General features: G+C 34.9%; 3 protein-coding genes across 3 annotated transcripts in view; all 3 read right to left on the bottom strand.

Annotated features, from left to right (window-relative positions):
- Positions 1–729: 729 nt before the first annotated feature.
- On the bottom strand, positions 730–12,161 carry LOC146133481 (protein mono-ADP-ribosyltransferase PARP14-like). Its single transcript, XM_083397758.1, has 17 exons — positions 12,003–12,161; positions 11,413–11,523; positions 10,083–10,247; positions 9,148–9,353; positions 8,348–8,547; positions 8,197–8,275; positions 7,856–8,135; positions 6,914–7,119; positions 6,375–6,537; positions 5,621–5,750; positions 4,976–5,180; positions 4,629–4,736; positions 3,853–4,039; positions 3,242–3,490; positions 2,442–2,600; positions 1,710–1,843; positions 730–891 (listed from the first exon to the last, which is right to left on the bottom strand). Exons 2-17 carry the CDS (start codon positions 11,426–11,428, stop codon positions 730–732), a joined length of 2,649 nt encoding a protein of 882 aa, XP_083253884.1. The 5' UTR covers positions 11,429–11,523; positions 12,003–12,161.
- A 156-nt stretch (positions 12,162–12,317) lies between these two features.
- On the bottom strand, positions 12,318–14,273 carry LOC146133480 (uncharacterized). Its single transcript, XM_083397506.1, has 4 exons — positions 13,428–14,273; positions 12,903–13,054; positions 12,686–12,792; positions 12,318–12,533 (listed from the first exon to the last, which is right to left on the bottom strand). Exons 1-4 carry the CDS (start codon positions 13,538–13,540, stop codon positions 12,375–12,377), a joined length of 531 nt encoding a protein of 176 aa, XP_083253632.1. The 5' UTR covers positions 13,541–14,273; the 3' UTR covers positions 12,318–12,374.
- Positions 14,274–15,583: 1,310 nt separating this feature from the next.
- LOC146133479 (coiled-coil domain-containing protein 180-like) overlaps positions 15,584–24,777 on the bottom strand; it is a 32,335-nt gene continuing 23,141 nt past the window's right edge. The window contains exons 20-31 of the mRNA XM_083396724.1: positions 23,993–24,109; positions 23,293–23,498; positions 22,657–22,744; positions 21,782–21,891; positions 21,323–21,422; positions 20,850–20,954; positions 19,971–20,061; positions 18,845–19,005; positions 17,852–17,944; positions 17,353–17,509; positions 16,539–16,727; positions 15,584–15,833 (exon numbers count right to left, since the gene is read on the bottom strand). Of these exons, the coding sequence (XP_083252850.1) occupies positions 15,631–15,833; positions 16,539–16,727; positions 17,353–17,509; positions 17,852–17,944; positions 18,845–19,005; positions 19,971–20,061; positions 20,850–20,954; positions 21,323–21,422; positions 21,782–21,891; positions 22,657–22,744; positions 23,293–23,498; positions 23,993–24,109 (1,620 nt within the window). The 3' untranslated portion in view covers positions 15,584–15,630. The remainder of the gene's footprint in view (positions 15,834–16,538; positions 16,728–17,352; positions 17,510–17,851; positions 17,945–18,844; positions 19,006–19,970; positions 20,062–20,849; positions 20,955–21,322; positions 21,423–21,781; positions 21,892–22,656; positions 22,745–23,292; positions 23,499–23,992; positions 24,110–24,777) is intronic.

The raw sequence follows: 24,777 nt of genomic DNA, 5'->3' as shown, positions 1-24,777 counted from the left end.
AATAAAAAAAAACCTACAAACTGGACTGTCATCAAACTTCAACTTACGCAATTTTCACACGTGATTATGTTTAAAGATTAGTTTTTATAACATTTTACAACTTTTTTCGGTTAAATATGGGTGGTTTCTGCGATTTGTTTTTAAAGGCTTCTATAGAACGTCATATTGTTTAAGGTGAATGGTACAACCCAACATAGATAGTATAATAAGTTCTATATTTCCTAAAATGCCAATATAACGCACTTTTATAACTCATAAGACCTAGAGTTCGAGGTTTATTTTTGTTGTTTTTGTCCTTTCATTTTTATTAATAGTTTTTAAATTATCGCAAGTGTAATAATATTGGGGCCGCCTTAAGGTAATTTCTATATTTGCCACGTTAAATACTGTAAACCAATGGAAACACTTTGCACGGTTTTGTAATTCAGTTCAAAAATGAATTCCGAAGCCACATTGGAGAAGGATGAACCAAACTTTTTTATCAAGTGCCTGATAACAGTTAAAATTTACGATCGCGGGCCGGTTATAAAAATTTTGTGTACACAAGCTTGCTTGCCTAGTGCCTAGTGTAGTCATTAAAAGCATATGTTTTGACGGTTCTGCTATATTACATGAAAGGCGTTTTTGTTCTGTCCGCAAGCCAACCAAACCTACTGTACAATAAACCAAAATCCCTCAATATGTGATCAACAAATCGCATGCCCACAACAATTAAAGCGCTTTGTTTCTTTACCTGTTAGTGACAACTTCTATGGACACTAGGCAATCATCTTCTACTTGAAATAACTCATCCAAATTATCGTTCAGCTGACGCAAGATGACTTGGTCATCAGTAACTATTTGCGGCTCACTCCGAATTGCTTCCATTTTGCTCTTGATCAACGACCAGGTCTGGACAGGAAAGGTTTGTGAGCGGTTAGTTCGCTAACATTTCTTGTTTTTGTTTATTTCTTGATTAGAAATCAATTACCCATGTAAAGCGAGGTTTTTCGCTCAATGACCAGAATAAGGGTAGAACTTAAATAACTGAGGTTATATGCGTACGGATGTAACAGTGGCTGACTGGCTTGTAATGGAAAATTAGCAAAGCACTTAAACAATTCTATCTCAATCAATACAAAAATATGCTGTTGCTACCAGGCATAGTATATTTAAAACAGGTTCCTCTGGCAATATATATTAATAATAATATATAATATATATTGCCAGAGGAACCTGTTTTAAATATCAATCAAGACATTTTGTTTACTAAGGACTGTACTGGCGAAAATTAGAGCATCAAAACCACCAGGCGCGGATCAAAAGTTTTTGTTTGATATAAATTTTTGAAAAAAGTATCGCGATCTGACCCTACCAAAATGACGTCATTAGCCTACTACGTTCAAACAAGGAAAATAGATAAAATTGATGAGTTCAGGTATTTTTCCAGGTTATTATGCCAACCTTTGCTTTGGGTTTTAATACGTTCAGTTACCTCCAGTTGTAAACCTGTATTTCGAAAACTTTACATTTTAAGATAAAAACTTTTGCGTTTAATCGCAGATCATTTCTGAATTTCCCTATCATTTCGTATCAGATAACACCCAAGTACTGTATTGGACGAATACCGACACTACCACTTGACATTAGATATCGTCCCCTATTCGATATTATCGGGCATCCCTATGCAACAAGTTAAATGGAAAGGCACAAATAAAAAAACGTCTTACCCGGTCCAAGATTTCGTCATCCATTGCACATAAGGTGATGCCTGGAGATTGAGGGTCAGCAAATGAGACAGAATTACGTTCACTCGATAGCTGTTCTACTTTCAAGGTCTTATTCTCAATCCTTTTTAGTTGATCTTCATCATATATGTTATAGCAGTGTTGAAATTACTTTATTTACGTTTTAAAACAGACTTTACCCTTTTCAAACTTAAGTAAGGTTTTGGGAGTCAAATTTCACTTAGCTTAGCATCTGATGAATTTTATGTGTTTGCTTTACGCATGTTCGAAGTATAATAATAAAAAAATTGAAATAATTTAACAATTCAATGAAACATGCACGAACATATGTGTGTTAACCACTGTGATCTAGCCCTTCTAAAGCTGCTTTTTGACCAACGATTACGGCTTACTTCAGAAGAGTTAGATCACAGTGGTTAACACACAAATATGTGATCATGTTTCATTGAATAATGACATAGTTACTGTAGATACCATATTGAAACAAGTTCTCCTGAGAATCGACTTGGACTTAGTCAAGTGACTTACGAATTGGCTTTTAGTCATTCTTAACTACTGGCAGATAATACTAATAAATAAAACACAAACAATCCATGGTTAATAAAATCACTGCGAAAGAAGTATCACGGGCATTTTTTGTCAATCAATGTCGAAACAAATTGATCGAAATTCACTATGAATTACGCCAAAATAAGATAAACAATTTGACTTTACCGTCAGAAAGAAGAACTTCGGCGAACTCTTTGAGAATGGAGCGATCGAATATTACGACCCTTATCTCGGTCAAAGATTTTGTCTTGTTGCTGGAAACAAATTTCTCGATCGATGTTCGAATGAGCGCGGCGGAGTGGCGGGTCGTTTTCTTTAAATTTCCTGCAAAACGTAAACGATAATAATAAATTAATATATAAAAGTTCGTAATTGAATAAAAAAACATTGGCAGCAGGTTTCTGCTTGTCGATCACTGTTCTACTCCCTTAAAAAATGTTTGATCCTGGTTTCATTGAGTTTTTTTTAACTTTTATTGTCGATAATATTAGAAAACCTTTAAAGTGGGGCACGGGGCCATGTTTGTAAACTATTTATTTTCCAGCTTACTAAATGCATTTTTAATCATATTTTATGCATTTTAGGCGACCTTCTTTACGAAAATAATGTGACGTTACTCTTTGAAAATCTTTTTTAAAAAATCCTAGATTTTTAGCCCTTGCCGCCATTTGCTTTTTCAGAATTATCGTTTTTTTTACCTCGGCCGGGTGATTCACAGAATTACATTTGCTGTGCTTTGTGTTACCATTATGAAGTGAATACTGGTTATTAGGAAAAGTTCCAGAATGGTTTGACAGCAAGATTCAAATACCCTATAAGACATAAGGTAGAATTCCTTGTTTTAAACCAAAATATACAAAGTTGCTGCTTTAGCGAATTAAACACTAAGGGCAAAGCGAGCAATCATTGTTATAAGCGCACAAAACCACTTTTTACCGAGAGGGAATTGTTTCGTATTAACTTACCTGTTCCTATGGCGGGTAAGGCAATAGATCGGTATCCATCGTTGGCGACTTTGCAGTAAACTTCTTCTAATAAAGAAATCCAGCGGTTGCTCTCGAAAGGTATTGGAAGATGGACAATTTTCTTGCACGGAAGGTTTCCACTGCCTGAGGTGCGAAAGCTATCGAAAGAAAGGTTTTTCTTCCATGATCGAACCTCTTGTTGGATTTTTTTCCCTCCGCGGGACAAAATAACTTTGCTTACCATTCCATCTACACAAAAAATGCATACAGATGTGATCATGTGTAACTTGAACAGACCCTACCAGAAAAAATCGCCAAAATGTGCGAAATGGGATGAACAACGTACGTTGAATTGACCTGCAGGTTCACTATATAATTTTTTTTTTCAATTTTGTAATATGTATGTTGGGTAATCAATAACAAACGTACAGCATATATGTTGGACCGTGAAAAGCAAGTGGTAGATTAAATGTTTTTAAAGATTTGTTGAATTAGGCATGTTTTTTAGATAAAAATGCCATTGCCAAAGATTTCCACAAACCAAATACTACGCCGTTCCGTGTGAGGGTGTATCGGCATATGGAGGCTCAGGTTTGGTAGAAAATACTTACAGTTCAGTTGGTATTCTTGGTTTGTAGGATTTACAATCACATCACTGTCATCTAGTGAAAGGTCACCTTGCTTTACTACAACAGTGATCGGACCAATATTTGCACTCGACTTGTGACCACCAGAGGGTTGTCTAGTGATAGGAGCTTGCTTATGCTGTGTACCACTCCGCGAAGTGTTACCCGACCCCTATAACAGTATAGATCCGTGTTGTAAACAAGCCATTTGGAAACGACTTAACTCGCCGCCAAGTATTTTGCAAAACTAACAAGTCAAGTCCCAGTCCAAGTCATCGGTTGCCCAAGTCAAGTCCCAAGTCATTATGAAAGCAAGTCAATTTCAAGTTACGTCAGTGACATAAAAGTAAATGGTAAAACTATTAAAATTGGTAAATTCGTCCAAATAATCAACATTTTAACTAAAAATAACATAAACGCAATATACAGCACTAAAAGTGTTTAATGTGCAAAACTTAAGATAAATTTTAATGAAAAACACTTTAATAAATCCCAAAGTATTTAACAAAATGACTTAAGTCCAAGTCAAGTCATTCGTCTAAAAGACTCAAGTCAAGTCATTTTGGTTAAAAGACTTAAGTCAAGTCAAGTCATTTGAAAACAGTGACTTAAGTGCACTCAAGTCAAGTCGATGAATTAAGTCGTTACAACACTGGTACAGGTATAATTTATTTAGACTTGTGTTAAAAGAACTTAGTCGTTTCGTGTGTGTACGAGAAGTTGCCTTGTAATGATCACGGCTGTAACAGGACACAACTTACACTTGAGTTTTGTGATCCAGTCGCCAGTTTTCTTGGTGTTGAAACTTTGCGCAGTTCTCTCTGGAACATTTCCAGTGTGAAGGAATCAGTCATTTCAACAAAGGTGACCTTAAAATGTATATTATACCCTTAATTAAAGAAAGAAGACATTGTTATACCGTTGGTTAAGAAGACATTGCCGTTGATAAAACTAAAAGGTTGAGTTTATCAATTAGTTTAGTTTATAACCGATAAAAGGTTTGTCATATTGAATCTGACATGTTTAATCATGTCCGGCTCAAGTTTAGAGCATACATCCTAACATTTCAGAAAAAAAAGTTTTGTCAAACAAACATACACTGGTATACCTCTTTGATGCAACACTCGTATCTGCCAAGATAGTCATGAACAGCCTTCACCAACAGTTGGGCACATGTAGCAACATCGCCGCCAAAAACACCAGAACTAATTGCTGGAATCGCAATCGATGACAAATTATATTCTTCGGCTTCCAACAAAATCGATTCGACACATCTTGAAAGTTCATTGGCGCTATTCGAGCTGCTTGCCCATCTTTTAAAGTATAATGTTACGTAATAAATAATATAGTTACCGGTATATATTGTTTTATCGATGAACTGTGATGAGTAATGAATCTTGTTAGGGAATTTTAAACGGCATAACACAACACAGTTTATTTCACCAAATATATTTATGTAATAATGAATCTAGTTTACTCCACTAACAGAAATATTACAGTCAGTTCACTTTTAGACACATAATGTCTAGGAAATCTAAAAATTATAAGATGTTTTATATCCAGTTTTAACTAGTTGTTATATAGCTGTTTTAAAACCAGTTTTAACTAGTACAAACGCAAAAACATGCGTTGAACATTGGAAGTCAACAATTTGACTTATTGAGAAACAAAGAAGAAGAACTTAGTTGTTAAGATTTAGAGGAACATAACACATAACTCAGTATATTTTTTAAACTGTGCTTATCCACTGTACCTTGGCCCAACTGCATGGATGATCTTCTTACATGGCAGTTTTCCTGCCCCAGTTGTTACAGCTTGACCAGTGATCAATCGACCTTTTCTTTTGTAAATTTGGTTCATTTCAGTTTGAATGCTCGAGCCTCCTTTAGAAAAATGTATGCAACATGTAAATATAAAAAAATTAACTTAAATCTTGAAGCAATAAGGGACAGTTTTCGATGCTACAAAAGTTTCATATATACGCCTGAGTTAAGGCATTTTGAACAGTTTAAAATGTACTTTTTAGTAAACAAATCATACTGTTATAATCGAGCAACTTCAGAAGGGCTAGATGTCAGTTGTTAACACACATATGTATGCATGTTGCATTGAATAAATGATATGGCACTGTGGACCCCCTTCAATGTGAAGTTGCTTGTACTAACAGTTGAGCAAGCATTGGCGTATGGTTGTTTCTCGACTCCCTCCTCCCTGAGCCTGCATAGCTCAGTTGGTAGAGCGACGGTCCTAGCTTGACCGGAGCTAGGGAGTTCGAACCTCACTGCAGGCTAGTTGTTTTGCTAGCCTGCCCTGCTTGCATCATATATCAACAGATTCGGTGAGTGTGCAACGGCTTTCGGTGTACTGTTGTAATCATTTTCAACTTAAAACATTCTATTTCTAAAAATGCAAGGTTACCTGATCTTGCTGCGTAAAAAAACGCATTAAAAAGAATGATGTTGCAAACCATATTTTGATAATTAATAAACATAACAATAAAGTAATACCTTTTTTAAGAATGCTTCCAGATATCCCAGCAGGGAGTAGTTGAAGATCTTTATTAGATGCATTCACAATTGCGTCACAATGAAATTCAGTGATGTCCGTTCGCACAACACTTACAATAACATCTGATCCGTTCAGGTGTCCTTCTGCTAAAGTTACTGGCTTCTGTCGTACAGTAATCAGCAGAATAAAGAATTTTTCGAAGTGTTGTAACGGCTTAAGTCACTGAATTGATTTAAGTGCACTCAAGTCACTGTTTTCCAATGACTTGGCTTTACTTAAGTCTTTTGGACAAATTACTGGACTTGGACTTTAGTTATTGTGTCAAATAACTGGGTTTGAAATTAATGTTTTTTGTTAAATATTTTGAATAACATTGGGATATTTATCCTAATGTTTTCATGTAAAACAATTTGCGTGCTAAATGTTATGTTTTTGTTTTAAAGTTGAGTTGTTTTTTTAAAAAATGATATAAAACATTGAATGTTAAACATTTACACTAGCAATTGTCGTCTGTTAAATCCTAAAATACAATACTTACCTTTCTATTTGAAGGAATCTGTTCAATTGGTTTGCTGCCTTTGGTATCTTGGCTGTTAAGTGTGATTGCACAGTGGTTTCCCAATTCTGTTTTTCGGATAAATTTTTTGCCCTTAGCGGAATTGAGGTACTCCAGGTCTTTCTCAGATTCAACTTTATGAAATCTTGTTTTCAGTTGTGGGGACAGCTCTTCAATTAGGTGCTTGGCTAAAACACATTAAAGCAATACAGTGATAAAAAAGAGTTATTATTAATAAATATGCCCTAACGAACCTTAATATAATAATCATACACAGATAGCTTAAATAATTTAATTAAACAAGAATTTAGAAAGATTACTTCATCCAATCTTTTGTATAATTCAATGTATATAATATATTCTGATTGAAAACTAACATCAATTGGCATAAAAGCAAATTTGCTTTGAAAACCAGGTGTTCTCATTTGGCAGTATATTTTATACTGGCAATTTAGTAAATCTAGTAAGGTCCAAATATTCGTTAACCATCATGTCTATATTAAAATGTCATATTTAATAAATTGCACTAAAAGAAACATCTGAGCCTGAGGATAAATTAAAAATACTATGGTATGCAGTCATTGACCTGTTTAGTCTCAGCTAAGCATTTTTTCTTGGTAGTAAATGACATTAAATGTCTATGCATAGGCTTTTTATGTGTTTTTTTTATGCAGCCTGTACTGCTAATATTTGTTTCAATAATATTTTACTGTATATAGCGAGGTTATTTCTAGGAATATGTAAACAATCATTAGGATAGAAGGTCATCAAAAATTATAGCAATTCTTTAGTTAGTAATAGGTTTATGCAAAGATTACACTTTATTAACTAACTTTAAAAACTGGTTGTTAAAAATTTACAACAAACTAGAGAGACAATTATTTAAGTAACAGTTTTAAAAATAAAAGATAAGTAGAAACATACCTTTCATAACTTCTTGATCCTTTCCTTTCAGTGAAATCTCTTTTCCATCTACAGTAACATCAAGCGTTACGTTTTTCAATGCATTTCCACAGGATGGATCAGAACCTCCAAAGCGGTTGAACCACTGTACTAGCGAAGGGTTTAACTCAATGCAGTTTCTTGGCTTTGTATATTTTTCTGATGTGTGTTGTGATGGTACAGGCTGTGAGTTACCAGATTGATTTTGGGAAGTTGATGGTCGATGTTTAGAAGTTGAAGGCACATTTCTTGCTGTTGCAAGCTATGTAAAAAAAGGCATTATGTTGTTTGTTTCATAAGGCTGTTAGCAATCTCAAGCTCACCTTTAGTTTATTTAAAATATCATCAATTTCATTCCTGTTTCCAGTAACAGTCACCTTTCCTTTTTCCATGTCATTCCACCTACATAAAAAACAACTTTATTAGATAAGAACGTAAAACTTTTACAGTGGACAAGTTGTATTTAAAATGCACCTTATTAAAGCCTGGGATAGCTCCCCCTTCTTAATTTCCATTTGAACCAAAGTTTCATCGCCAAAGTCCCAACCCATTTCATTACGCTTCTCCTCCAAGCTGTTAAAATCAAACTTTTGTGACTTTGAATCAAATTGATCAAAGAACTGGTCAATGAGGTTTTCCACACTCTTTTGAGACAATTCTTTCTTGTGACTTTTCTGCATAAATTGTATAAAAATATGACGTAGGGCATGTTATTTTAGGCTAACACTAAGAATTCTTAAAAACTTTAACTACAGAAAACATTTAATAAACATAGGTATAATTTAATAAGGACTGATAAGTTCCATTTTTTTGATTTACCAAAACTGAAGTTATATCCTGTTTTATTATTAATTTGAATGTAATTTGTTGAATGAAACTTTTTTAAGTAATGTTTAACAGATAATTTTTAAGAAATTAAAAGAAAAATTAGGTATATATTACATAATTATTCATTGGGAAGTTGGTTAACTGATTACATCACCTTTTTTTTATAAGAAGTGCAGTGTTTCTCTTTCAAACTAACTATGGCAACTGACAAGATTTTCTTTTACACAAAAACAAGAAAAATTTGAACTAAGGATCAACACTAGAACAACAGTATTTAAAACACTTAATCAAGAAAAAACACATATTATATTGTTTCCCTAGCGTTATTTTTATTATTTAAACTTATCTTGGTCTTTTTAAAGAAAATTAATTTTGCGAATTTGCTCACAAATATTTTTTTAATGGAAATTGCTTGTAAATACAAAAAGTTCCACATACTAATAAACCTTTTTCTTAACTTCTACTGCATAGAACATTGAATATCCATTGACTGTGGTGGTACTTTTCTTTTTAAAATTGACATCACATCCAAGATTATCAGCTAGCTTCTGTGTTAGCTCTGGGGTTTGTCGGACATAATCAATGACATCAAAGGAAACATCGGGTTGATATTCCATTACATCCTTTGGGGACAGGCTGGAGGCTTTCTGAGCTAAAAAAGCAGGAAACATGTTGAGATTTGCATTTGTTATACAAAATACACAATTGTTACACAACTAATTGATTGTCCTTGAAAATATGCTGAGTTCGCTGTATTTTGATCAAGATACCCGCTTGTTGCTTATATTAATGGGATGCAGCAAACAATTGTGTCATGGTTGTTTATCGACTAGCTTTCTTAGAGCCCAGTTGGTAGAAGGCAGTTCTGGTATGGCCTAGGTCAGTGGTCTCCAGTCTATGTGTAGCGACCCAATGTGGAGTGGCCAACTCTCACCAATTTCTGCAGTTTTAGTGGTTTGGGTAAACCACAAGTGCAATGTGTAAATTAAAAATGTTAAAACGAAATAAAAAAAAAATAAAAATCCTGTGTTAACGTTACATTTATGTTGTGTTCATTTAAACTTCCCATTTTGATGCACATGTGTGGCCACAGTTTATTTGAATTGTGTATAATTTACGCATAATTTATCGCTTGTGTTATTTAATTTGGAGTCGGTTAACAAGAATGTTGGAGACAACTGGCCTAGGTTATCAGTTCAAACCTCACTGTCATTTGATTCGAGTAATCTGTTAAGGATCCTGATGTACTATAATACATAAGCAGTTTAGTTGATCAATAGATATCTTCTAAATTCCTATATTAGTTGCTGTACATATATGTGTATGTAGGTTTTATTTAGTTTATAATATAATTGTGTATTCATTTATATGAAGCTATTACTTCCAGACTTGCTAGTTGATCTGCCACTGGTACGATCATTGCTATAAACTCCTTTTTGTTGGTTTGTCAAGTTGCCAGGTTCAGAAGAATTTGATGAAGATGGATTAACATCCTTATTTTTACCAGCTTGATTAACTTTTGCGCGTGTCCGAGTTGAAGTGGTTGCTAAAATATAAAAGTGAGAAAATAAATCTGTTAATCATTACAAATTAGGTACAGTGGACAACTGATAAGAGACATCACAACTATATGCAAATGTTTTGTATTGTATGTAAGATTGTTCTCAGAACAATAGTTGGCATACCATACTTATTTAGGCACCCAATTTAGGCAGGCAATTCTGATTTTTATGGCTTAGTTTCTGCGCACCAACTAGTCAACCAAAACATCCCGATTTTTGATCATCCGACATTTTCATACATTACCAAGATATCAGTTTGCTCAGAAGACTGTTGCCTGATGTGTACTTTTATTTACTTGTGCTAAAGATGAATGTAATTATTATGTCACTATAGCGTGTAATTGGTCCTGCGGTTTGTTTGATTGCTTGCATATTAGCTAGTTCAGTATTAGTATGCTAGTATAGTATTTATTATACTACTTGTAATAGACCATTCCGATGTAGATATTGTTTTATATGTCTTGTGTGTTTCCATAGTTGCCTAGTAGGATAAGTTATTCTGTTTTTCAGTATAAATTTAATAACGACAACCGAGAAATAACATTTCTGTATGAACAATGTGCCCAAAAATAAAACTAATAAAAGCAAATTTTCTTGTGCAAACAACCAGAAAACATTTAGTCTACATTTTTGACAGGCAAGAAAACACCTCTTATATAAACAAAAAACATATGGTAACGCCAAACAGTACTAATGTATCAACTGTGCTTTTGTAAGCCAATTAAAATAAAGATATGCAGAAACTTTTAGTAAGACCATTCTTTATACCAGTAGCTTTCCACTGTAAAATGCTTTTCACATTTCACTATTTTGCAGCAAAGACACAAAAATAGCCTATATTTATAAAGAAACAGGACATCAGTTAATTTTGTAAATAACAGCCTGCAGTCGTGGATAAGAGACAGTTAAAACTGGTTAGTATACCTTTTTTAAATAAAGACATGTGACTTTGTAAAGCAAAAATAAGTAACAGCTTGAGCTTAACCAACGTATAACTGAGAAAACAAAAAAGTCTACTGCTAATTGAAACAGATGTATTTTTTTGGACTTTTTTTGTTTTAAATCGTTTAGTTATAAATAACTGCGTTATCCTTCCCCATAGATGTTTAAAATATTTTTTTTAATTAATATATATAATACATATCTTACCTTCATTTGACATCATTGGAGTATAATGATGTTTTAGGCTACAACTAACGTTTGATTTATTGATTTCCAAGCCACCTGAATCATATATTTTTTGCAATGTATAGTCAGCATCTGAAAAAACAGTTTTGGTAGTCAATATCTAGAACTATATTTTATAGTTGCTATAAGCCATCGCACATAAATTGAGTGTCAAAATACAATTGGCTGTCTAATCCTATTATACACTCCTAATTTGAACATAAAACAGAAATTGAAATGTCCTTTGACCGAAAAAAAAACAAACTTTTTTCAAAGAAAGTGGTATAATTATGGATAATCTCTCTATAATCATAATATAAGTGCAAACATTTCATATACAATGCTTCAACTTTGAACAGTAAGACACACTTCACATTGTGTTGTACCTTGCACTCAAAAGGTAAGTATGAACTAAAATGCAGCAGTGGTGACCATTGACCTGTCTGTTTTACAATCAAGAACCTAAATGTTCTAACACATTTAACTCAATACATAGTCTTTTTCGCTGTCTAGTTGAAAATAATATGTGCAGCCAAAAATATGTAACACTTTACAAGAAACAATTTATTCACCTCCACACTTTGCAAAATACACCAAAGCGATGTGTGCTGCAAGGTCTACATGTGTTATGCGGCATCTTGAAACCTTTAAAAGTTCTTCTATGATATCTTCAGCACAAACATCTTTTGGAATATCCCCGATTCTAATACAGTCACGTTTACACAGAGACTTAACCTAAAAGCAACAAAGTAGTTTATCAAGCAAAATTTTATAACATTAAACCACTAAAGTAACCTTCAGTTGTTTTTCTTCAAATGTTTTTATTAAGTCTTTGATTGATTTGATTTCTGTAACAAAAAACAAATAAATAATAGTTACCCAATTTTGGTCATTATGTAAGTATATTTACTAGTCTAAATTCGGTGTTAAAATGTTATTTAATATTACAAAACCAAACCTGCTTCACGCTCATACATAACGAAAAAAGATGAGCTATTGCCGCATGGTTTAACAGAAGGGGCTGATCGCCCTGATACTTTATTAATCTGTCTTTCCAAACCCATTAGATACTTTCTAAGGTCTTCTTTTTGCTTTGAAAAGCCCTACCAACACAAACACACTCACAGATTAATTTTATCATCAGCAGATTTAAAAAAAATAGTTGTATTCACAATCATGCTAGGATTTACATAAAAAAACAAGAACATTTTATTAGTGATGCAGTTTATATTCATATAATATTTGCACAAATTACCTCTACAATAAATCCATTTTCATCAATAGGAGGTATAAACTTTTTGTTTACTTTAACTTTTGTTTTTCCAATTTTTACAGATGCTAAGGAGATTAAATCTTCAGACTCTAAACAAAAAAAAAATAGCCAGAGTTACAGTCTGTTTAAAATATCAATAAATTAGTTTTGCAATGATAATAGTCATTTCTTCAAATTAACAATTCCAGCCCACACCAACTTTTTTGGCTTGTGATAACAAGAAAACCATCCATGATCCTTATAGCTCTTGCAGGAGCTTCTTGTGTTTCTTTCTGAACAAACTTGGTAACTTCTTCAACAGTGAGATTGCCTTGTTCTTCAACTTCAGTAATAAGGGCATAACTCCTAAAGCTGATGTAAAAATTAAACCGAAATAGTATATTTTAAAATGTACTATGTCAATATTTTGAATATGACACATAGGGTTTTTGTCTAAAGTTTGTTCCTAACCATACTAGACATATATCAAAAAAATATAGGTGTAAAAAGTTAATGGTTATTGCTACGCAACAGAGGAATGTGCAGTAGCTTTTGGCACATTTTGCCCACAGTAGCTACTTCAAACAAAAACAGTTTTAAAATTTTGTCAAATAAAACAAATTAATTTTAAAGAATCAATGAAAAAACACCTTGTTACAATGATATCAATAACCCAAGTACACTGCTTGTAATATTATACATTTATTGTATCCACAATGTCAAACTTACAATTAGTTTAACCTACCTTAATCCAGGACCTTCAAATAGTTTGGGCTCAGTGTCAATCAAGTTATTCCATGATTGTTTGCAATTGGAACTTTCATTCTGCTTTTGAGAAATTACAGACTTGCTAGCCATTATGGTAAACTTAAAAGACAATCGTTAGAAATATGTTCATCACATAAAACAATCTAATTGGATAAAATCACTCCACAATGGTACTTTTATAAAATACACCCTTCATAGAAATGGGGTAAAATTAACTTTATGAAAGAAATAAACTATAAATTTGTTAATACCACTGGCCTGCAACAGTGTTGGAAATACGCTGGGAAATTAATGAGTCCAAGCTTTTTATAACAATTTCCATTACGGCTATTGAAGTATTAGCTTACCAGCATTGTAAAACAAGTCATTTAAAAATGGCTAAAATCCCAGTCATTTTAAAAATATCTGAATCCAAGTTAATGTTTTGCAATAAATAACAAATTTCGGTCCAAGTCATCAGTTGCCCAAGTCAAGTCGTTATAAGGGCAATTCAACTCAAAGTCAAGTCAATGACATAAAAATAAAACGTTAAACTTTTAAAGCTGGCAATTCGGCCGAATAGCAGGAATGAATCAACTAAAAAATAGCAATTGATGAAATATTTTTCATCCCAGGTAATTTGAAGCGATACCTAGTTCAAAGCCGAGCCATTAGCCCAAACGATTTAATGTAGGTCACGTCAATTCAGTTTAGTCAAAATACTTTTAAAGTCAAGTTATCTTTTGAAATTAGTGTCACACTGTAGATTAATAAAATGCAATCAAATTAAAAAAAATTACATCAAAAACTAAAATTTTATATAGAAAACTTAAAATAAAACTTAGCAGGGCCATCCTAAAAACGCCACCTTGAAAGCAAAAGGTTAACGCTTGCGAAAGCGGAACCAAAAATGATTGAAAAAGGTAAACAACAGCGAACAAAAGTTACGCTATTGGGAATTACCCTTTTCACGCTCTATTAACGAATTTATTATTAAATTGGTAATACCAAAGAGATTATAGGTTATAATCTCTTTGGGTAATACCCAGTGATCTCTATGAAACTTTTGTAAAATAAAATTTCTTGTACCAACATCTATCCGTTTTACCATTTTTTTCTGTTTAATAAAACTAATTTAACCTCAAAGCGCTTACTGCACGGCATTTCTCATGCTCAACTAATCGCTATATTTAGGAAACTAACAGTGCTGTACACAAGTCATTTTAAAATGACTTCAGTACAAGTCAAGTAATTTGCAAAACACTAATAACAAGTCAAGTCATTTGGGGCATAGTGGTCGGAGGTTGTAGTAAGACGTAAAATGAAATTCTGGTCAAGTCATAAAACAAGGAAATCAATTTCAAGTCATGTTCTTGCCATTTAAATTAAACGTTAAACTATTTAAATTTGGTAACTCTTGCGATTATGAGCAATAACTCAACTAAAAAATAACACAAAACGCAACATATAGCAATCTTTTTGTTTTACATGCACAAACACGAATAAATGATCCAATTTCCCAACAATTATGCGTATGGAACACACTTCATTTCAGCCCAAGTCATTTCGCATAAAATAAAAATTAAACTGCCTAAAAACGTCAAGTCAAGTAATTGACTTAAGTTATTGGACAATAGACTATAAATACCGCTATTCGAGCGATATGCAAACTTATATGCCTATATATGCGTTTAATTTTTGGAGTAAAATTTTCGCCAATCTAAACCAAACAAACGCATTTTTTCGCGCATCGCGGGTTTAAATGGGATTTAAGATGATTTTAATATTCATGCACATATTTTCGCACTTGGTTCGCTCAAGAACAACATGCGCTTAAAGTTAAATTGTTGTATGACGTTAATTTTTAACGTCTATCCTGTAGCCCACATTTTCATGCCACCAATGTCTTTTAATTGATGAATTCTTACTTTTTTTGCGATGAGTATTATAAAGAAGGTTGCGTAGCGCTTGAAAAAACGTTAACCTGAATGTTCTAAACCAAAAATCTCGGACCATCGCTAGCTTTTTATATAGTCAAACAAAATCCAGCCACAACCCACTCAGCCTTTCATTCAAAAAATATTTTATTTTCAGGCGCAAGCTGTTAGTGTTTCCTTTATCAGTGAGAAGTACATAAAAAAAAACTGAGCAGACACGAACTAGAAGCGACGCCAAAGCGCAAAACAGTGCGCGAACGAGATTTATTTGTAAAGTTTCTTGACGTGCCGAATTGAGTCGCTCCAGTTGGCCTTCCATCTTCGCTCGGCCTGCAGCGCGACGTTTTCCGTGTCGCGAATGTCGCGTGTCGCCTCGACGTGCGCGTCACGATACCGTCGCAGAACCTCTTCCCGAATGCTGGCGACGGTTGTGTGAGGAAGGGTGGTCGCACTTGTGTTGGTCGGATCTGGGTAGTAGGAAATTGTTAACAGAAAAATATGAAATTGTGGTTTCGTCGCTCTACAGCAGCCGGTTTTAAACGTGTTTGTGTTGTTACTTCTGAACTTCCACGGATTTCGCTTACCGCGGTTTCGTAAAAAACACGAGCTACGGATTGGATACTAAACCTAATAGAAACTTAAAATTCGCATTCCAATGTCCAATTAAATCTTACACGTACTGTTTTGTTGCAATAAAGTAGGTCAAGGTAGCATCTATTTTTCACTTATTATCTAAAAGGGTCCAATCCGTCTTTTTGGGGTTAGCTACATTTTAAAAACCGCTTCTTTCTAGTGCCGTTAACAGCTCTTGCTACTGAAAGACGTGTCGCTATCGTTGGACATGGACAGTGTTACAAAAGTAATAGTCGATTCTCGATTTTAAAACACAAGCGTGTAGTTTAGAGATAAGTGGCCAACAGGTATTTCACAGGGTTAAAACTGCAAACTATAAGAAAACTGAGCAAAAGAATAAGCTTTGATTGAGAATCCAAACAAAAAAACGTTTCCTGATTACAAACACTGATACCATATATTCAAACGAAAAAAACTGCTTACAGGGCAGCTTTTAATTTAGAAAACGGACTAAAATTAGGAAACTTTCAAAGCAACGCAAAATTTCACCATAAAAATAGTTTTAAGAAAAAAATCCTTAAATATAAAAAAAAACTAACCATTGCCGACGACTGTGTCATCGGACGGAAGAAGGTCCAGTATAGAGAAGTCGAGAGGCTTCCATTGTCTCGGGCCGCGTTCGACAATGGGCTTCTCGCCAAAGCGGGGGTCGGCCACGTCGCCCATGGCAACGCCCGTCCCACGGCGCCGGATCAGCACGCTGGTCAGTTCCTTTTTTGGTGGAACCCCTGAAATCGGCAAATTAAGGTGAACTGTGAGCATGTGAAAAGGTTTTTTTACCGTGCTCTATTGTTTCTTGTGCTTTGGGGAATGAAATAGTTTAACGAACGAAATTGTATATTAGGAATATCTATTTTTGTAAACAGATTCGCGAGAAGTTTTGCATTTAAAATGTACCCTTCTTATTAAAGGTTGGCGGACTGGTGGTAACTGGCTTTTTTGAGAGAAGCTTCAAGGACGTTCTCCCAAAAAAATTCTGTAACAACTTCGCTTTAAAAAAAAAAAAAAAAGTCTGTAACAACTTCGCTTTTTAAATCCAGTTAACGAATTTTACCCAAACATTTATTTTTTTACCAAAACTTTTACATTATTTGTTAATTAATTTGGATAATTTTTTGTTCTAGCACTAAATATTTTTCTCTTTATTATTTCGTTTTAAGCTGCTTCGGGAGTTTTAAGTTCTGTTTTGACTTAAGTACGAAAAAATTTTGCACTTTTTGTTTCACAGATAAATTCAGTATTGCAACCAGAGCGGAAATCCCCTAAAAGGTGGCACACGACCAATAAATGTTTGTGCCTCACCGTAAACGCACCCATTCATTGAAATATAAAAAATAAAAAAAGATGACGTACTTCCGACAATGACGTCATCAATTGTGAGCAGGTTGTCGTACTGTCGCAGCAGCTGGGCAGAGCACGATGCAATCTTTCCCGCAAAACGCGACGCGCATTCTCGAACGTTCGACACTCTTGCCTTGGCCTGCTCCGCTATGCCGGTCACGTGACGCTCCTGTGACGTCACAATAACAATATGTAAGAAAAAAAAACTTTATAAAGACAAATTGCATTGAAGTCTCGAGCTTTAGCAGCACCCTGCTTCATCATGTCAAAGTAGAAATGAAAACAATCACAATGCACGAATAAAACAAATATATATTCAGATAAAATTATGTAAAAGGTTAACATACTACATGTTTTAGTTTATATAATTTAAAAGTATGTTTAAAGCTATTTAATCAGCTTGCCGCTAACACATCTCAGCGTAAAAGGTTTTTCTAAACGTTTTTTGTATTTAATATTTCGACGTGTTTTGTTTTTGCACTTGGAAAACTTCGAATAAGCCAATACTGACCTGTCTGGCGTTCTCCTGTTCCGAAAGCTCAAGAAGAGCAGGTTCTTGATCAGGGTGACCCAAGGTTGGACGCAGATCCTGCTTGTGGCTTTTCTGCAAAAGCATAAAGCCGGCTTTAGTATTTAACACGTGTTAAAGGTATGTGATATTGCCACAAAATGGTTGTGAGAATGGATTTGACCTTTTAAACTGCATGAAATTCCTTACTTGAAAGAAATTGCAAACAACGTAACAAATTCAAGTGAAGTAATTTTAAGAAATATTAGGTCAAGTCCAATTCGAAATTAATGTCAGTGCAGATCAAGTCCAAGACAAGGTACTTTGAACAAGCATGATTCTTGTTGAAATATCTTGATTTGGACTTGAAGTGAGGAATAAATTCGAATTGGATTCACTTGGACTTAACAAAAATGACTTATGACCAGGGCTGTGGAGTCGGAGTCGGGACTCGAGTAAGACCACGTAAAACTACCCGAGTCTCGAGTCCAAAGTACGAATGTGCAGCATCAAATTTTGAAGCTGATATGGCCGCCAACTGTAAATCGCACAAGTGTAATAGCAAATGGTGGAATATTTTCCAACCATGTATTGTGAGTGGAAAAATTATATGACACCCCTATAAGTTGATTGCTGAATATGCGCGTGTTTAGTTATGTAAATTGGCGAAATACAGGCTTGAGCCGGAGTCGGACTCAGGACTCGACGAAATCGCACATTTGGCCGGAGTCGGACTCGAGTTTATTTTTTCGCCTGAAGTCGGACTCGGGTTTATTTTTTCGGCTGAAGTCGGACTCGGGTTTATTTTTTCGGCTGAAGTCGGATTCGGATTTATTATTTTGGCTGAAGTTGGACTCGAGTTAATTTTTTGGCTGGAATCGGACACGGAAGTTTTAATCGACTGTGCAGCCCAGCTAATGACAATGAAGAGACTTTATTTTAAAAATTACAACACTGAACGCACGTAATTCAGAGTTTTTAACCCACTGCGCTTACCTTCTGGACTTCCCATACTTGCTCCTTGCTCCTAAACTCTTCCCGGAGCTGCTCCTGTCCTCCGTCGAGCACGTCCAGCTCCTGGCGCAGGAGATCGGAAAGGACGAGTCGCGGGACGTTGCACATCTCTTCTTCAAGATCACGGAGCAACTTGCGGAAGTCTGTCGCCATAGAAACGGGGAGTAGTTATGGGCAGGTGGACGAATGATTCGTTAAACTGATTGATATCTACTGAAGGTTGAATCAGCAAAGTGAAATTGGGTTTAGGTGTCTTTAGGTGCCATAGTAGCCTAGTAGGTAATACCTTAAATTTAGAGCTTAAGAAGCCAAGTTAGTTTTTAAAGTAAAGAAAATATTATCAGTTATTTTTTTAAAACTGGTATTACCTTATAGCGTATTTCATTTGGTCCATTTGAGCAACAGCCTGGTCTTTTTTATTTACAAGTTTTTTTCTTTGTTTACGTAAAATACTATTAAAAATGTTTGCAATCGCTTACTAAAACACTAAGCATTCACCAGTAGACACTCGTCGCAGCAAACTTTTTGACTATCTTTAATTTGTAATCCCTTAAATTTAGAGCTTCAGAAGCCAAGTTAGTTTTCAACGTAATGCTAACGTTAGAACTACGTCTCACGTTATTTTTTTAAACTGGTAATAACTTACAAACTTTTGACTCTTAAAGCAACAAACAAGCCTAAATGCCATAACTATTGTAAAATATTTTTTCATCATTCGACCGGAAGCCTCAGGTCATCGGTCTTAGCTGCGTTTGTTTAAGCTCCCGACCTCAGTTATGTATGACAAATGTTTCCAATAGTTTGTTAGCATAACTTAGGTAATGCTTTAACTTATACCAATATGAACTGACTATGCCAGTAAAATATAGATTCCTTTAAAGAAGTGTCTGATCCTGGTTTTACTCAGGTTTTTAAGCTTTGCTTTTATATTGTAGATAATGCTTAGTACGAGAGCATTTTGCCCTACAAAAGAACACATAATCCCGACATTCAAAGTTCTGAAAACTTTTAATAGCTTTAGAAGCGCACCGCTTCGAACATCAAACAGTCAACAAGGACTTATAATAAAACTTTTAATATAAATTTAGGAAATACGTGTTTTATTAACCTTGCAAGGAATTGTTGTGGAAAGCGTTGGTCTGCTTCTCGAAGTTTCCCAGTTTTTCGACCACCTTCTCGCCACACTGATCGAAGTTGTCCTGAAAGAAAGCATCAAGTTTATAATAGACAGCAAGTAACGTGACCGAGTTGGTAAAAGTCGCCTGCTTGTATAACAACAGAGAAACACGACTATTTTTTGTAAGGTTTGAAACAGCGAATTGACTAGCGATCACGTAAAATTGATACTTAAACATCGAACTGACTGAGGCTACGAAACTGCCTATCGTCCCAAAAATGTAGTTATCTCCCATCTATGCCCTGTGAATAATGAGCCTTAATTAAATGTATTTTCCCACTGGTGCCTTGTACATTATTTATTTATTTTATTGGCTTAAGACTTGTTTTTGTGCGTACTTAGTAGGTTTTATTTTAAAACACATTAAAACAGTTCTTCAACCTATGATTTCATCCAATTAAACCAGGGGTAAAAGTAAAACAGTGTTCTTAAAGGAATGATGAAAAACTTTTCTAATGCATGAAAATTTTCGAGGATGACGTCATGGAGTTGCGCCATAAACGTACCTCACAATATGCAACCCTAAAAATTCTAGGCTTAGCGTTCAAAGTCGTGCACAAATATGAAACTAAAATAGGCTAACATAGCTTTTGGCCTTGCGAATAAACGACAAACTTTCGTTCCGAGTTACTTTCACCATTGATAACAACTTTATCAAAAGAACCTCTCAAATTTATCTTTGTTTAAAAGTTTACTGTTTATCGGAAATTCTTTATAAACGAAGGCTTTCAGCTAACAAAAGTACAGTAATAGTTCTTTATTAATAGTTCGAAATGCAGTTTCTAACAGATTTAGGAATCAAACAGAAACCTGTATGAGGTTTGGCCTGGTTAACGCTCTTGATCCCTTTTGCTTGTAATAAATCTCAGCGGTGGAAAGCATTCCGTCCAAAGCCTCGAACAGGATTTGATGTGCCTGAACAAATAAAAAGCGACTTGCTTAAAATACAAAACGTTGTAAATATATTACACTGTATAGTTCAATAACTGAAAAACAGATGAAGAGTTACCACTAGACAACAAGTAGTTTCACAGTATATAGATCAGTGTTCAAGATAGTGTCTTGAATTAAACAAAATTAGGCGATTGTAATTTCTATGCAATCAAAATTAGTAAAATTTGTGTACATTTTTTTTGCATCGAAAGGTAAAAATGGTACATAATAATAGCACTTTTTGTCTAAATTAATGTTTAAATCTGCAGAATTTCCCACAGTATTTCAACAAGCCTGAAGTAAGGCCACTTAAGTGTTATTTGACTTTTGATATTCGACCGTGAACTGACCTTGGCGAGAAAGTGCGTGCCCTCCATTGATTTTACCCCAAAAATCATGAACTTGGCGTCGAACTTCGTCTCTCGTCTGCGATACACTCCAGAGAGTACTCTGAAACGTAATCTTGTTTTACATGTAGCTAAAACTTTAATTAGAAACTAAAATGTTTCAAACGTTGTTTAATAGGAGAGAAAATGTTGATTAAAGAAGCACACCTTTGCAACACCTGATTGACTATTTTTTTTTAGAACACACAAATGAAACCATGCGATTGCCTTTTTTCTTCCAAATGGCGTGACGATGATAAAACGTGACATTGTATAGCTATCGCTTCCCCTTAATATAACAAAAAACTAAAAAAAAACTAACAAACATTTCATGTCTCAGAAGCACTACAGTTTTACACGTAGATTCTCGTTGTAAATATCAAAAAAAGTACAACACAGAAGACTTGATAAATTTCAACCGACCCGTCCATAGGAGTCTTCTTTTCGACGTCGGATTCTCCCGAGTTACTTCCAGCAATGCTGGCGAGCGTTCCTTGACGTTGCAGCCGGTTTGGGTGTTTGGAGGGCCCAAGCTGGATTGGGACAAAGCATTTTTTACTTTGTTATCAAGACAACACTCAATGTATTGTGGTTACACGAATATCCCATGAAAAAGCATATATGTAAAAGGATCTTGTGGTAATAATCAGAATTTTCTTTTGTATAACTGGATCTTCCTGAACTCGGATGGTGAAACAGAAACGATTCTGGTTGCACATTAATGATAAAGATTAAACCAATTACAGAACTTAGTAAACCGAAAATCAGTTTGTTTGGATGTTCCATGGTAAATATATTTCGCTCATAAAAGCATCATCGGTATCTTATGAAATAGGATCAAAAACAACAAGTAAAACGTAAACTCTTCAAGTTTAAAAGAAATAGACGAGCCAGTCAAGAAATGACCAACAGACAGAACTTGCAATTGATGATGGCGGATTCAACAAAAATTCACCCTCGTATAAATCCATAGGCAAACCAAAAATAGACTTATTTTATTTAATACGCGTGTTTAAAATAAAGCAGAATTTAGATTTTTCACACAAGTACAGAGAAAGCATAAAGCTCGGCCACCAAACTGGTTTAGACGCTATGATTAATTTTTAAACAGTTTTTAAACTCATATGAAGTACTGTATTTTTTAATACACAAAAACAAATATATTTTGTCAAAAACGCAGAACAAGCTGTTTCTTAAATCAAACGATATATTACTCTTGGAATGTATTATTAGCAAAGGCGAGATGATACAATCCAATAAACTCTAAGTTGGCAGTGCAAGGCATATTAAATCTTTACCTGTGAGTTTGACGTGGAAGGCGGGGCCCTTGTCGTTCCAGTCATAATCGATCTTGCGTCCTCCGGATCGAAACCGCTCTTCTGAGCTCTGGTAAACATAAACTTAGTGAGAACACAATTCAGTCCAATTTACGCACAGGTTTCACGCACAATACCTTTTTGCGCATAACAGATAGAAGTCACGGAAAAATACTTCGTCGTTTTACAGTTCGAGTAGCCTAATTCTGAAAGAGTCAGTTCTAACTTTTTACTCACGCCTTTGCGCCTTTTTATGTGAATGCTTACTGTGTATCTTTTGTTCAGAAGTCAGTTGGTCGGCAACACTTTGGAATGTACTAAGTATAGGTTAGGCGGATCGTCTTACCCATTTTTACGACATTAACCCTGTCAAAGACCGTCAATTCGCTATTTTGTTTATTTTAACAAACGAAATTTATATTTTATGCATATAAAGATGAAATGGCGGATTATTTCATCCTAAGAATACAGCAACGATATGATAAATAGTTACTTACAGACAGGATTTCCATCTAAAAAACGCAAAAAACATATTTTTTTCAGACAAGGCACGTCTTTTCCAGTGCAGCATAAACAGGTAATTACCAAATTTAATAGTTTCTGAACGCCTGTCCCTACCTCAGAATGTTCTTAATGACTCCGATGGCCGAATCGTCAGTCGGCTGTCTCCCGCCCTTGCTGTAGGTCGACCCCTGGGTGTCCACCCCCTGCCTGCTGGCAGTCTTCCGCGCGCTGTCGCGTCGCTTGGACGCCGTTGTCTTTGGTGCCGGACCGGCCGACGGCGGGGGAGCGGGACTCTGTCGGTCTTGGGTCACTGGATCAGACTGAAATTAAGAAAAAAAAATTAGGAATCATTTAAAAAAAATTTTTTGAAATATATATCTATATTTTGGGGGGGAAATTTTCAGAGACGACGTCACAAAGTTACGTCATTAAGTCACGACTCAACGTGACGTCACAAAGTTATATCTAAACGTGACGACATAAAGTAATCCTAAAACACAACACAGTTCGTTTATTAAGTTTTAGTTTTAAGAGGTGTTATTTTCGATACAAAAGCCATGTTAAAAAAATGTTATCGATTAGGGCGAAGCATAAAAACGCTATTTTATTCGTAAATTTCGAAAATTTTAATTTTCGATGGTGCGATGAGACGTAGGACGCTTTTGGGCAAATCCAAATTCATCGAAATGGTTCATTTAAGTAGGTAAAGTAAGCGAAAAAATACAGCGTGTGTGGGGAGCATGGCCACCGCCCATGATAGCAAGTTCATCCTTGGAAAATGTGCACGTCAGTATTGTGATAATGTAATTTTCACCTTGACGTCAATGGACAGCATTGGAGCCTGCTTCTTGCAGTTGAGGTATACCGCCCTCTTGTGGAGACATTCCATCACCTCGTCTACGTAGGTTCGCAGAAGTTCAGGGGTCACGCTCTGAACAAACAGAGGATTTAGTACGCAAGGACGCGGACCACGATTTTGTTTGACGGATTAGGAACAAGGAACAATAAGTGCAGTTTTTTAGTCTAATGGCTCACAGTTCAATACAAGAATATTACTGATGATGTAACAACGGTCATGATGAAGGTTAAACTGCGATCTATAAAAACAATACAGTACGGCTGACAATACAGTAAATTTACACTTTTCTACATTTTTTAGTTTTTTTATTAAATTTTTCGTTTTGTTATGGTAAAAAAAAGTTTCGTGAACCTTGCGAGACACGCAGATCCAAACTTTTTGAACCAGTTTGCCAGAGTGTTATAATTAAGGGTGTTTAAAATACTTTTTACTACCCCGTTACCGATTGATCGGGAAAAAAAGTAGCAAAAATAATTTTGTTGGAATATCCTACTACTACATGAATTCCAGTACTGTACACAAGGCTAATGTATTTTTTAGAAGCCGACGAGCAGTTATTCTTAGCAAGGGTTATACAGTAACTTAAGTTACCGAATATATGCATGCATAATATGGTTATGTTTGTTTAGTTTGCGATTGCCTACTGTACCACACCTTTAGTATCAGTCAAAAAACCTACCATAACAAATGGTTTCAGGCTTAAAATAAGCCGACTATTCTATTCAGTATAGTCGGGATTC

This window comes from Ascidiella aspersa, chromosome 9, assembly GCF_963924565.1.
Source record: "Ascidiella aspersa chromosome 9, kaAscAspe10.2, whole genome shotgun sequence".
In the NCBI taxonomy this organism is placed as follows: domain Eukaryota; kingdom Metazoa; phylum Chordata; class Ascidiacea; order Phlebobranchia; family Ascidiidae; genus Ascidiella; species Ascidiella aspersa.
The sequence above is the reverse complement of the archived record's forward strand: the minus strand, read 5'-3'. Positions and strand labels throughout refer to the sequence as shown.